Source organism: Branchiostoma belcheri, unplaced genomic scaffold (genome assembly GCF_001625305.1).
Source record: "Branchiostoma belcheri isolate BF01 breed outbred unplaced genomic scaffold, Haploidv18h27 scaffold17, whole genome shotgun sequence".
NCBI classification, from domain to species: domain Eukaryota; kingdom Metazoa; phylum Chordata; class Leptocardii; order Amphioxiformes; family Branchiostomatidae; genus Branchiostoma; species Branchiostoma belcheri.
The window spans coordinates 2877865-2893675 of record NW_017803157.1 but is presented as its reverse complement, the minus strand read 5'-3'; the positions used below and the strand labels follow the sequence as shown (position 1 = coordinate 2893675).

At 38.8% G+C, this 15811-nt stretch overlaps 1 protein-coding gene across 5 annotated transcripts in view; it reads right to left on the bottom strand.

Moving 5' to 3' along the window:
- The window catches only part of LOC109466772 (serine/threonine-protein phosphatase 2B catalytic subunit alpha isoform-like), a 36535-nt gene extending 21135 nt beyond the window's left edge, over nt 1-15400 (bottom strand). For 4 of the 5 annotated variants that reach the window (XM_019764596.1, XM_019764593.1, XM_019764598.1 and 1 more), the window contains exon 1: nt 15190-15400. In XM_019764596.1, the coding sequence (XP_019620155.1) occupies nt 15190-15241 (52 nt within the window). In that variant the 5' untranslated portion in view covers nt 15242-15400. The remainder of the gene's footprint in view (nt 1-15189) is intronic. The other variant, XM_019764597.1, reaches the window with a different exon arrangement.
- Between the last annotated feature and the right edge of the window lie 411 nt (nt 15401-15811).

Below are 15811 nucleotides of genomic sequence, written 5' to 3'. Positions count from 1 at the left end.
TCATGGGGTAAGGAATTTCTCTTATAATGCCAGACCAATTTAATTTAATCAATAACAATATTGGTTCTTGGATCTGCCCGGTTCATGTTTTCTCATTTGTGAAAAAAAAGTATCAGGTTCTGAATCAACTCCAAAATGCTCATATTTTCTATATGTTTACTTCATATGTTGACTTCCTGACATTTGCTATCATTCAATCATAACACAAACAGGATATGCTGAGATGGTTGATAAAAATGTTATATGTAAAAAATGTTGTATGTTAAGACATCCAATGCAATTTCAGGGCAGCAAAACTGGATTTTCAAAGTCAATTTTCCAGTCATTCTTTCAATGAAGCTGAATCAACCTTATCCCATAGCATACTGAAATCTGTGGCAAAAACTGATGTCGCTGATGGAAAACGTTTGTTTTGTATCATTGGTTGTTTCTAGCAATTTATGGGAAGTACCCACAAAATAAGTAAACGTCTCACATAGCTTATTTTGGGGATATTTCAAATGTTTTCAATGAAAATCTGCTAAGAAATGGCACTAAATGTCAAATCTGACAAATTTCCTCTTGCAGAATATTTTCTTCTTATTTTGCCATCCTGAAATTGTACTGGATGCCTTTAAACAAGGACTGCATACACCACTCCCCAAACAGAAATATTTTCAGGTCCCACAATACCAGGAATTGCCCGGGTACCCAAGCTGAAGAATGGCCCGTCTTTTTTTGGTTGGCTTGCAGAAATTCCTTCGCAGCACCAGGCAGCACTATGGCGATCATTATTCAAGGCTGATAAATTCTGCCTCCAAAGGCACAGGCCTGGCAGTACAGAATAGAAAGGTCTGCATTTTCAACAACAGAGACCGGGATGATAGGTTGTTCCTGCCTTGCTGTAGCCGAACCTATTATTCTTGTTCGGCTTTCAACTGCTTGCAAAACTAGCCCATAATGCAACTACTTACACAAGCCCTACTCACTGTCACAAGCTAATAACAGCCTGAAGAATAACTTTTGCTTCCTAAAATTAAAATATATTATACTTTTAGAAGTTATATTTTCAAAATAACACTCATGGCGCCAGATATTACTTCGATACAATACAGGGCTATTGCGACAGACATGCTTAACAGTAAACCCATAATACAAATGTCGGTAACGTCCAGAGAAAGTCCACTCTCCCTGTCAAAATCCCTCCAAGGGCTGTTTCCAAGTCACCAGGCTTTCATTTCTAGGAGATTCAATCTGTTGTCTGAAACTGGCATGAAATTGGACTAAACCTTAGGCCAAGTTGATTTGATTTTATGGATGACATCCTCTGGGAGCCCCAAAACTGTTGGGAATAAAAAGAGTTTGGCCAAAAAAAGAGTTGTCTTCATTACGACATCTACATGGGCATGAAGGTTGAACAGATGACTAAACACACAGAATATGGTATGGCGAATAATAGACACTTCATTTTCATTCCCTCATATTTTCTTCTTTTCCTTTGGAATTGAGTTAGGCATTCTACAATATCAGTGTGTTTCTCCTATATCTTTTCTTGAAAAAAAAAAATACAACACATATTTGCTCATTTTGCAGCTGCTTTATACAACTTACACTTACAGTATGGCTGAAAACCTTGTTTTTTTGGAAATGGATGAAAGTTCATGCGCACACAAATGTCATCCATATGATCAAATCAACATGGCCTAACTTCTCCAACCATGGAGCTCGAGCCTGTGGCATGTCTGCCAGACCAATCACCAAGGTCTTCTCTTCATTCCAACGATTCTACTGATTAGTTGTTTGAAAATTACTGGGACCATCACTGTCACACAATGATTGATGGCGGAATCATATTAGGAAATGCTACATATTGTAGCTCTCTGCTGGCAACCTGCTATCACTGCCAACGGGCAAACTTTCCTCGCTGTTGGCCAAGGTTCAAATAACTCGACAAGGTGACACTTGTATCTGATCATGTAGGAAGCATACTGGAGTCATGGGTGACAGGAGGCAGGATGTTGTGATGTACACTTGTGTCTACGTGTGGCATGCAATGTTGTGGTGGGGACAAATCAATAATAGATAATATTATAGAGGAATGGCAAATTGTTTTAGGGTACTGTAAGTCAACTTTTCCCTGCGGTGCTGGTATCCATACCACAAATTTGTATTGATTATTATCTTGATAACGCAGTGGTAGAAATATATTTTTTTCAGAATGTCAAAATTTTGTTCGCAATTCGGAAATACTTTCTGCAAATACCCACCAGGTCTTATAAGATGGGACCTAAACCCATACAAAATTACATGTTGGCAAACATTTTAATATGTTGAACGTGCAAAATTACTTAGCATAGAGTCAGTAGTTTATTATGCCGACACCACCCCTAGCCTAATTTTTCCGACTGTCTATAAAATTGCAGGTTGCTTAATTTTTCTTCTGCAATTTTAAAAATCAAAAATATTACAAAATGCAGACTGCAGATGGGTATTTCTAAAACTGTAAAGCCAAGTCAAAGATTAAGTGCAACCTATAACATTGCTGGTACAAAGGGGAAAATGTATTTTATTAGCATAAGCATTGCCTTTTTGAATTTGATGACCGTTGGACATGTGGACAACCATAACTCATGTAACTCATGTGGAAAAAGGCAGACAGATATTATATCATAAGATGGAAGATCCATACTTTATTCAATTAATCGAATTGACCATCTAACCTGGAACCAAACAACGCTATCACTCATGTCAGCATCCCAGAATTTGTTCTCAAAATTGACATAAATCTATAATTTAGATTAGATTCAAAAGCTGTATGGTGGGGACGAAATGTTGAAATAAATTGAACACAAATCTTTACACATCAAAGTGTAAAAGCACACACAAAATAATTACTTCATCATTATTGGATTGTAATAAGATGCACCTTCCAGTCATACCTTAATTAAACCGCAAACATTTCATCAGATTTTCCCTCTGATCAATACTTGGCAACACAACTAAATTGTTTTCCATACAGGCTGTTCAGAACTATATCTTCATTTTGTTTTTCTTTCATGGGTCTGGTACCAAAGTTTATAACCTATCTTACAAAACTGATGTTCTTTTTTTTCGTTTGGAGGAGTTGAGGATTTATTCACTTAGTAAGGGTTACTCTGAGTAGATTCTAAACACACCAAAACACAATTTTTACTTCCTTAAGTAATCGTAGCTGGAAAATGACTTATTCAGTGGGACGTCCCATTCTTTTGGCCCTAATTTGGCTCTACATATAAACTGTACACTGAGTTTGATGACAAATTTAGAACTGTCTTTTCAAACGTCTTCCGCAGCACATGTGAAGGATGTGGCAATTTGACCCTTATTAACCCGCCATGATGTTCCTTCAACTGATGCAAGGAGACCCTCAGTCATTTCTAAGAAAGACAGGCTAAGCTGGACTCAACCCCGGTTTGGCGTAAGGTTACTTCGAGAGCCAATCAGGGTGTAATTATACAGCCACTGATACTAGTACAAGGTCAGGATTCAATCAGCGATACCCTACCCAAAGCTGCTAAGGATAATGGCACACTTAAAGGCATCTGATGCAATTTCACGGCAGCAAAACAAACAATATTCTGGATGAGGAAATCTGTCTGATATTAATAGAGAAGATGGAGAAGAAAGGGCAACTAACAGTAGATGATAGGTAGTATATAGTATTGATATAATGTATAAATTCCTAGCAATTAGCATTAGAATATAGCGTCCCAGTATGCAATACTCATGTTTTGCATACTGCATGTCCTCTTGTGCATTTAGCCCATCTGGGCAAGAACATGCAATAAAGATTCATATCGTTAATATTTACTCTTGTTTCTTAGCACATTTTAGTCATCTTTTCATATACTTGAAGCGTTTGAAATAGCCTCAAAACAAGATACGTAACGCGTCTTTTATTATCTGGGTACCGCCCATAAATAGCTAAAACCAGCCTTTCATATACAAAACAAGCAACCATTTTCTATCAGCGACATGGCATTTTTACCTCACAGATATCAGTATGCTGTGGAATAGAATTAATTCAACTTATTACATTAAAAAATAAAAGAACGACCAGAAAATTGATTTAGAAAATCCAGTTTTGCCACCCTGAAATTGCATTTGATGCCTAAATTAAACTAGGTTTCACTTTGCAAACATTTTCTGCTAAAATAAAACACACCAGGATGTGGTCTATCGAACTTTAATCAGCATTCTTCCGAGTCTACATGATATAACTAACCTTTAACATTTACACGACTATTTTTGGCAACCTTGCAATCTTACATAAGTTCATTTTTATGCTAGTATACTGTGTTGCTGCCAACAGAGAAATATTAGAATTGTAAGTCTTCAATAATTATAGCAGCCTTATCCTCATTTACGAAACAACAACACTTGCGAGTCTTTGTCACATTCAACACATTCTGTCAGTTCACGCTTTTTATGTTTAGACTCCTTTGCATTCCTAGTGGCAAGCTAACTGTTAACACCCTTGTGCTGGGCCTCTACATCTTTATTTCAGACTATTCATAAATGTCCAATTTCCCATGACTGATGACTACAGGGCCACCGGTGTAATGACCTATTTGCTATGCTATTGCTAGGCATGCAATCCACCCTTCTGGGGCAACCACCTGCAAAGGGGGGGCGAAAAGAAATACTCCCGCTAGCTAACACTCATTTTGCCACCAGGGGAAGTGTTTAAAGGTGCTCTGAAATGTACAGAGCTAGAGATAATCCTCCTCCTTCCCTCCCTAGGATGTTATAAAAATAAATAGCAGACCACCACTGCCTGCATTAAACACAAACTGGGTGCCAGCTTGTTAGTGATTGATGACTTCATTATGTAGGTGGGGAGGGGTGTACAAATTGTGAGCCTCCTGTTAGATGTTCCCAGTCAAACTCAGTAAAATTGAATTACTAGATTTTCAGCTGCGGCATGTATAACACCATTTTATGCTCATCGGAATGGGGAAGACCATTACCACCCACACGACCAAACATATAGCTCACACAGCTCAGATGTGTCTTCAGAAATAAAACATGCTGTATGCAGTTACAGTCCAAGGCTTGAAAACCTTTTTACCTGCACCACTCAGAATTTGAGAAGTATGAATTATACTAAAAACTGTTCAGGTAAGTAATATCATTTCATTTATACTTCCTAGCTGGTAACAGTAAATGCAGCAAATAAAAATCCACATACACCTGCATGTATCTATATACCCAGTACATGGACCAGTGTAGGTTAGGTGCAGATAGACATCAGAAATACCTGCATAGCTCTAATTTTACCTGCACTAACCTACATATACCCAGTACATGGACCAGTACAGGTTAGGTGCAGGTAGACATCAGAAATACCTGCACAGCTCCAATTTTTCCTGTACTAACCTGCATATACCCAGTACATGGACCAGTGTAAGTTAGGTGCAGATAGACATCAGAAATACCTGCACAGCTCCAATTTTACCTGCACTAACCTGCATATACCCAGTACATGGACCAGTGCAGGTTAGGTGCAGGTAGACATTAGAAATACCTGCATAGCTCCAATTTTACCTGTACTAAAAGGTGCATAATACACTCAGTATTTCAAGTCCTGTACATGCACAAAACACACCAGCAACAGGGACCCTGCCAGTTGTACATCTATCAGTATTCAGGTCACCCACTACATCAGGTCATATTATAACACCAGAGAATTTTTCTCAGGCCAGTGACCTTTCCCAGGGACAAGTGATTTGTCATACTGCCTGACAGGTATACATGTATTGGTCTGGTTCAGTCCCAATTGTGGTAAATGACTTTCCAAGGCTCTAGCCAGCACCCGTTTTTCTGACAACTGCAGGAACTTTGTGACGTGTGATAAAAAAACTAAAAAAAAAACAACAATCTGTCAACCTTGATGGACAAAATTGACAAGAAATCTTCATAGATACTAAACCCTTGCCAAAAGAAATAACCATCAAAACTTCAAATATATTCTCTGCTGTTTTCCACATCACTTCAGTGTTCACAATTTCTTTATAAGCGGATATATAGTGAGGCTAAGAATCTGACATTTACTCAAACTTGGTTCGAAATCATAACTAATATCTGGTGGAAACATAAATTTCATTTTTCAACTGACAACACTTGGCCATAAAAACAGTGGGTTTTGTCATGCATCTCTGGTAGTGGTATTTTATTGGCAATGTCTTGGGAAGTGATATTTTATGAGAAATGTCTTGGATAAAAGACTTATAACTTGAGTGTTCTACCGAGGAATGGTACACCCAAAGATATGTCCAACACAAATGATATTACTGCAAAATATCATCTAAAACTTAAGCTTTCTCAATAGCTACACTTTATTTTATCACTGATATATTCTATGACAGCTTACTACATACATACATACATACATGTAAAGGTCAACAACCTTTCATCAGATAGCAGCAATTTTATGGAATTGTCCTTCCAGAATGTAATAAAGTCTAGTTAGCTATAAAAGCGCTCTTCTTTCAAATAAGGAGTACAGAACATCCACAGCTTTATCACCACAGTGACAAGAAACATTAAAAATCATCCATCAGAAAATCAGTGGTGACAGCATAACATTTCAAAGCCTGCATGACAAAGTCTTCAATTCAATCCCAACCCCAGCAGAATACAGATTTAGTCATTCTGCTACAGCAATTTCCTCGGCGCTCTATTGAGAAGAATGTGTCTTTCCTGAAATGGAATACGTAACCGAAATCATCTCTGTGAAATGATCCCTGAAGTTCAGAAAATGAAGCCATGGTATTCAAACAACAGCTGGGATTCAGCTAGGACCGGTTATTCTCGGGTTGGCTTGGGGATGAAAGATATTTAGAAGCGAGTAACTGAAGCGTTCCTATCTTGCCATGAAAATCAGCATTTACATCGAATACAATTTCAGGACGGCAAAACTGGGTTTTCAAAGTCAATTTTCTGGTTGTTCTTTTAATGTTGTAAGTTGAAACAATCCTAATATCCCATAGCAAAGTGATATTTTGGGAGGCAAAAAAGTGATGTCACTGCTAGAAAACGGTCGCTTGTTTTGTGTAGACTGGTTCTATAGGCAGTCCCCCCCCCCCAAAAAAAAAGCCAAAAAAAGAGACATCTCATGTAGCTTGTTTTAGGGTATAAAATGACAATGAAAATGTGTTATGAAATGGTAGTAAATGTCAGTATCAGACAGATTTCCTCATGCAAAACATTTTTTTTTTGTTTTGCCGCTCTGAAATTACATTGGCTAATAATAATAATGTTTACAAACGTCTGACTCACACCACTATATGTTGCTATAGTGCTGTTTGTGTACATTTGTTAGTACCAATCTCGTGATAAAATATGATCCTTCCAATTCAATTTGGTGTCATACTCTATTGTTATTATATAAAGCCTTACTACTGTTGAACTATTAAATGACAATAGCTATTACTGGAGTCCATATCATCAAAAGCTTGTTTCCAACAAAGAAACCATACCATAACCAGAGTGGTTAGTCATTTCACACCTTGTTGCTAGGTCACTTCACACTGTGTCAATTTGCTCATGATGTGCAACACTTGACAACACCTTATTGTTTGCCTCCCATTCAGTAAACAGAGCTAATACAAACACCTGTTTTTCAAATGTAAATTGGAATGACCCTATGTACACTATGAGGTCCAAACATTTTATTTTGGGGGGCGGGGTGAGAGATTTGATATATATATATTTTTGCCAGAAAGCACTTGAAAATGGAAAGATAAGGCTAACGGTGAGGACAAGGGGGGAAATACATATAATTTGAAGGATTTCTTCATAATGACAACTGCAATGTTACTACTGGAATATGGCTAAACTTACTATGAAAAACTACTTATTAAAAAAAATTGTGACCAATTGGAATTCCAGTTTATATAGGCCAGTTTATATAGGCTAGAGTAGTATAGTAAGTGTCTTTATCGTTATCTATAATGTGCATTCAAAGGTCATTTCCCTTGCCTATTCTATACATGTAGTTGCTATGCTTTTGTTGTGTGTGTCCTAACTACACTGTATTTCCATAACCTTTTCTCCCCCTATACCTTACGCAAACACTAATTCAATGTAATCGCACTTGCCGCCGCGGAGCGCTGTTTAACAGCGACAAACAAAACAATTATCACCCATAACTCCAGCGTACTACGACATAAACCTTGTCTTTGTTTTCCAAAACAATAGACACTTCTTGCTAGGTAGCAGTGTTTGTTTTGTGCCCTAGTGTTTTGCTTTATCAGCTTTTTTAAGTCTCACACCTCACACACGCCCACAGGGGAGAAGTAGGGAGATAAAAGGTAGATGAAAGTTATGTCTGACACAGCGCCATGAATAAACAATTTCAGTGTTAAAAATACTTAAACTAAGTCAGTGTTCTGCAAAAATACATGTGCTATTTGTAAATACACACTTATAAGTCTAGAACTAGACCTAGGGCATAAAATTGTAAACATTTTACATGCTATTGGAAAAATACATGCAAAATTTCTAGTATGTTAAAGAGTCAGTAGTTAAAACAAACGCTCTTTAATATTGTGCTGATACCATTGGACCCTTAGCCTGATTTTTTTCAGTCTGCAAAATTGCAGGTTGCTTAATACTTTTTTTGCAATATTAAAAATGTGTCTGCAAAATGCAGACTGCAGAGGGGTATTTCCAACACGGCGCATGCATTAAAACAACAAAAGTGCATCCTCTTTCACTAGGGGCATTCCTAATTTGAGGCGTACTGTCATATGAGATGGCTATCCAATTGGTCTGTTGCCATGACGACATTCCAACATTGCAAATATTTTGAAAGTGTGATCACATCAGAATGGTCTGCCAAGGGTACTACACATAACAGTATTTGAAATATACATCAAATGCTGGTGAGAAATCGTATCTTATATTTGTATTTTTACAAGTTGGCCATGCTTTGGCTAATAAAAATACACTTTAGTTATACACCTTGAGTGCAGGACACTAGCTATTCAACACAAGCCCTCAGAGATCTCTACAAGTCACTGTAATGTACTGCAATAAGAAACCATCAATAAATATTTCATGGAACGACACCATTACCTATAACTGCAAGCACGTCAGGAGAATGACTGATCAAAAGCGAAATAGTTTTTTCTCTTTCCCATCCAACAATGGGATGACCTAACTAGTGCTGTTATCATTTCCTGTGAACATCAACGAGTAAAATTAGGAAATTAACGAGGGTTCTGTCAAATGCTATTGAAAGACACAAGAGGAAAGTGTAAGGATCTCTCTCGCTGTAATTGGAAAGTTGCCAAAAGAAATCCAAGGCTGTAGAGCATTTGCCTCGGAGGTAATGCAAGTTCTTATCCAAGACAAAGCCATGGAATACGCCAAACACACTGCATTGTAAGGCTCAAGGTGTCAGCAAGGAATATCCTTGCAAATAATACAGCAAGATGACTTTTAATGCAACCAGCTACAGTTAATGGAAGAAACAGTGCGAAGATTTAAGGGTTACAAATAAACGCCCAGGCTTCAGGCATCATGTAGAGCTTATCCCAGGTTTTTGAAGTGTAAGTACCTATGAGCACTGACTTGATTCTAGTTTACACCACGCTATCGTTCCAAGAAGTATGGGGGCTTTCCGAAAAAGCTCGGTTCGCCAGGACACGCGGATAAACTACCAGTGTTCTTTCCCTCCAGCAACACTGAATCACAATTTGAACAGTCTAGATCGATGAGGTAGAACAGATATATCAGAGAGGATGCAGCCACGCAAGAATCGGTTCCTACAAGAAAGTATTCATTATCATATTCTATCTGACTGAAAAAAGATCATCTCCAAAAAGGAAAAAAAAAATTCAAAGCCCACCTAATTCCATGGAATTCTATTCTATTAGCCAATAAGTCATCCCACCTTGCAAGTCAAGTTTGTCCAAGATTGAGATTTTAGGTAATTCTAAGTCAATAGTATAAGACTGTAGATATATACAATATAGCTAGAAAGGTAGTACAAATTCATGAATTTAAAAATGAATGCCACCATGATCAGAATAAACATGTCAGTGCTTCAGAAAACATAATGAAGCCATTACTGCTAAGGACCTCATAAATTTAAAAAGGTCACCAGCCTCTATTAAATGTGATATTCAATTCACATGTTTGGACAACTTTATTTCTCCTTGCTATAATTGAAATGAAACATAATCATCAGTTTTTGCTGACATTCTACTTATTTTATCCTATATTGTGCACCTAAAAAATTTTGAGCCCTGTATGGTTTTTGCCCTCCCCCCTCCCCCCCCCCTCCCAAAAAAATGTTGATTCAAATCAATCATAGATCCATACATTTTTTGGAGGGGGTTTCAGCCTACACATGAATCCTAACCCTTGTCCTGCTGGCATTCCTGGCACAATATTTTTCAATAATTTCATGTCTTAATTACACATGTATATCACTAGCCCCCCCCCCCCAAAAAAAATTTATTTGCTCTGCAGTGGCATAATTACTTCCCGCATTCGTTGCATTTCGCTGCGGTGTGATGCGTTGCATGAGAAATACCCCCAAATTGTACATACTAGTATACAAGGTGCTATATAGATGGTACTGTATGTACATGTGCAGAACAACAATTGTTGTGCTCCGCAGGACAAGGGCTAAGACTTTAGAACCAGACTAGCAGGTTTTGTTTGGGGCAGGTGGGTTCCCCCAGCTGCTGCTAAGGACCTGCTTAGTAAGACAGGTAGGTCTTTTGTGCCTGCCCTGGACACCTAGCAACACGTTATGTAACCGGGAAGTTCAAGCACTTCACACAGGGGAAACAGAACACTTAAGCTTAGAAGTCACAGAAAACAAGCTTAGAATTGTTGATTGTAATGTAATACGCTTTTCATATTTTTCACCATGTAATTGTAAAGAAAGTTTATTGCAAATACATGCCCGAGGGCTAATTGCAGTTACAAACAACATAAAGAAAATACAGTGGTGTGTGAGACTATGTCTATGTCCGTAACATTATACTATTATATTATTGTATGTAAGTCTGTTGCAGCCTGAATAGAAAATGGTCATTTTTATCTATCTTCTAGGTTATGAGGCCAGGCATAAATAGGTTACATACAACAATGCAAAACAGGTATATTCGTTAGTGTGTCTATACATCTAGACTCTAAAAAAAAAATGACACCTCATTTAATGGCTCTCTTTAGCAAAAAGAAAACCCTCTGATATTTGGTTTATGCTATTATTATATCAGCTACTAGAATATGTCTCCTTTGGGGTTTCGTTGTTACGCTGTTGTCATTTCAATAAATTTATCATAGCTTTTGGTGCAACGGAGGCTAGCATCACAATTGACAGTTCACGATTTATATGTCCGCATGATTGTTTGGTTACTATATATAAATCTCCGCCACTTTAGTTGCCTGGAATTATTGAGGTAAAAATAGATGAGATGTCAGATTGAATTTCTTCCATTAGATGCGATGGAGTACTAGAATATGCAGATCACAAGCACGGCTATTGAGACATGTCCATAGAAAGAGATCATTACGTGTCCAGTTACACATGTATGCAACATATAATGCAGCTCTGTCTAGAAAACATAGGTCGGGCTTATTTCAAAATGTTCTGCAACTAAAACTACATCAAGTAATCTATAGCGCTTTTCTTTACTGTCTGTGTAGAAATATATTGCAAATCCCTTTAACTTTTAAGTTCGCAGTAGCAAAAGGTCACGGTCTGAGAAAAATAGACGTGTTCACAAAACCATACGTTCGTGGAGGTGCAACAAAAAGAAAGTCAGCGAATTATTTGTTCACGGTAATGATAAGTTCGCAGTACAGAAGTGACCACAAAAAAAAAAACAAATATAAAAGTACCACGAAAAAATTGTCATTTACAATTACAGTATGTGGCATTTTTAAGCTTTTTATAAAAGCACAAATTGAAATGTAACAGAATTTACATAAGCTAAAACAGACCACAACATAGATAATTCAAACGAAACCTAGAACATCTTTCTCCTCTAACTAATCTTGAGAGTGGTACAGTCAAGGGAAACTAGATAAGAAACTCACAAGTAAACTTGACAGCTGTATCTATGCCTGTGTGCCTATGCTATGGGCTAATAGATAAGAAAACTATTTTCTATACATTCCCCATAGATTACTACTATACACTTCTGAAATTACAAACATTTCCTGTTCTATGGCCTCTTCTGTTACCTTGTCTACAGCAAAAAGCACTAGACAGAATGATAAATGACAGAAGTCGAAAACCTTTCTTGGGCAGCATTGAAGTCAAAACATTGAAAATTGTGAATTATGAGACTCAGCATCCATTGAACTATTCAGATTGTGTAGCCAAGGTAATCACACCAGTGGTGGTCAAAGCCAGGCTCCCACATACGAACATTGACCTTCAGATAATTTAGCATCAAGGTTGAAATAAAGGATGTTACGATTAACTGTGAATATCAAATGTTGAAGTCTAGTCATCCATACTTACATGTAATAACATATACCTATCGCTCACTTTTAAGTTATCCATATCAATCATTCAAGTGTTTTTAAAAAATCTACTGTGTAAATCAACAGAATTCAGTTTCTACAATTTCAAAGATGATTGCACAATTAAGTGTGGGTTAAAGACACAAATTACATCATGCAGACCTAGTCAAGAAATGAAAATGCGGAAATGGACTACACGTATGTTGCTATCATCGATTCTACTGAATGTACAGTTGTCATCAAATACAGTAGGGGTCCTTTCTAAAGATAGCTTCAGGAGGCAGATATAGAATTAGATACAATGTATGAATGGTTTAGGTGTGACAAGTCGTTTGGTGTGAAATTGCCAGACACCGTTGTGCTTATTGCCATGTGTCACACGGAATAGCGGTTATACTGGTTGACCAATTGAGAATCAGTCCAACCCTCTAGCAAATGCCCTGTGGAACTATTACGCCCACAAGAGCTATTTTTTTTTACCATGGCTGGTCCCACAAAAGGCCATTAATTCCCCCATGCATTCAAAAATGCCCTGAAGAGAGATCCCAAGTGATTGTTTCCCATGACCTGTGGCGTATCTCAAAGCCACACAGCGAGGCAGAAGGTCACGGAGGTACATGCCTTTATTCCCCAATACCAAACTCCCAGGGCGAGATAAAATTAGATGCTCAAGGTCCTTTCAAAGCTGAGATGTGCTATGCAGAACTGTAACTACTAGTAGAGGCCCTTGGCCTTCATTCAAATATATCAACTTTGGCATATTTGGAAAAGGCAATTTACCTTTTTCCAAATATGCCAAAGTTGATAGATTTGAATGAAGGCCAAGGGCCAATGCGTTCACCCCTTTCTTTGTTGTATCTTGTCAGAGACAGCCATGTTCAACCATCACACAAACAAGCGCTCCCGTACCCTTGACCATTTATCATCCTCAAATCGTCAAGAAGAGATCGAATTTCCAAGGGTTTTACGGCTTGCGTCAAGGGAAATTTAACTGGCAAACAGGAGTCAAATCCATTACTAATCCTTTGTTAATCCTCTGTTGACTTTGCAGTAACTACTTTCAGACAGAAAGCACACTCGCACAGGGGTGATACGACCAGTACCACCTCTTTACAACTGATAACACAGCCCTGTATTTGTTTACCACACAGCGACCACGGCTACCTGTCAGCAACAAGGGGTTATCATGTTACCAGGGTCACGCAAGGGGGTGAACTTTGGGGAAAGGACAAGGCACATGTACAAAATACAGGGGGCAAAGCCGCACAAAATACGGACACATGTCTGTCAGTGTTGTCGTGACTAGCGAACATTACGTGAAATGTCCTACTGGTTTGACCTCCTAATGAGAGCAGCACTAGAGGGCATAGCAGCCAAATTAGCCCACAACCTAGCCGCCCTACCAGCTTGGCAACTTCTCGTCTAAGCCAAGCACTCTGCTAAAGTAAGACTCTTGGAGGAGGGGCGGCTTTAGAGGCATAAATCCTCGAGACAAATTTGCGCCGCGAACAGATGTCTCCATGGGCCACAGTCCTAACATACATGTTGACAAACCAGTACAGCAACTGTGGCTGAAAGCAAGGGCATGCCATACAATCTTTACACACGCACTGCTTGTCCAACCATGGTCAACCCATAAAAGCCTCTGTTCTGCAATTCAAATCAGCTGGGAATCCCTGGCAGCACCAGGATCTTCAATGGGGGAAAGTTATCGATCACATGCCTATAAATATCTCTGAGGTGATCAGCTTAGCCAAACCACAAGCAGCCACTGATTCAACATTTGCACAGAGAAAGTAACTGGCTAGCTGCATGGATCACACAGCTCAGTGCACTCAGATCACTCAGGGGCCTTTTGCACAGAAGAAAACAGCTGCACAACAAGGCAACACCCATAACTGTGGCTACCATTCAGCTGAGGGTGGGTTGTGGGTGGGTGCACAGTTCAGACTGATATGCCAGGATGCAAAAGCTGCATGAATTATGTATTTGGAAGAAAAGATTCTTGCAAACGCCCAGGTATATACGGACAACTTCTGTCCTGGTGACCATCCCTGAGAAAACGGGCTTGAAAATATTTTCTAACCATGTCAAAACACCAAATATTTCACGCTAACATAATATCTGGAAGGGATATTTCAGAGGTTTTTGTATGACAATACTGTACGGTTGGGGACTGGGAATATTTGGCGACAAAAAGAAATCGATGGGAAAGTCCTGATACGCGATCGCCTTACCAACCGAGGGGGTGGGTAGAGTTTACGTTGGACTTCTCATATGATTAGCAATTAAGCCAAATATAGAGAATGTGACATACTGGAAAATTCTCACCCTAACGTAACAAAATCACGGTTGTGTAAAATGTTATATAGGCGGGTGATCAATAGGCCACTTGTTACAAAGTGACCCCTCCCATTCCATGTACCACTAACCCAGCCCCCATATAGCACCAATACACTGAACAGACGGTGTGTATTTCATTCCACAGAAAGCCAGGGGCGAGTTGTGGGCCATTTTCTGGATAACACAGGGTTCGATATTTTTGCCGTAACCCCAAATTGGCTGCCAGTTCCACGGGCTGGGTTACTTGATGTTTATTAATACTGGAAATAATGCCTACATCAAAATGGCGGAATGTTTTGAATGGATCGCGGAATTAGGGGACATTCTACTCACTTTTGATGACCCTGTCCGTGGTGGAAAGCTTCTTGCCATCCGTGCTGGCCATTGCTGGACGCTAGATAGCGATCTACAGGCCGGATGGCTCAGAAAAGTCCCCGATACAAGCGGATTCTAACAGCAGGTTCAAAGGCGACAACAAGATGGCGAACCACAACAAGACATCCTCATTTGCATACGGACGGGAACCAAGGCGCATGTCGTCTGCGCACTGGCTCTCCCACAATGCACCGTACAAGTAGTATATGATGAGCAATAGAACCAATATTTTCGAAGGGTGTGAAAGGTGTTCCAATCTCACACGAATCGGATGTTTTCGCACAGACATAAAAAAAACGTCCATAATGGAGAAGCTTTACACAGAAAATGACAAAGAGTGATGGAATCCTACTGAATATTCGTTTATTTTTACGATGAATGAAATCGTATACATTGTGAATTCTCTATGTTGTAACTTCTTTCGTACTGCCAAAAAAAGTAAAGCCCAATATCAGCAGTTACATGTAGCGTTACCACACATATGTTAGTTACAAAACAAGTGACAGGAACTAATAAACAAGCTAGGGGAAATAATGGTAAAGGAACTAAGAAACATAGGTAACTGATTCTGTGTGTGAAA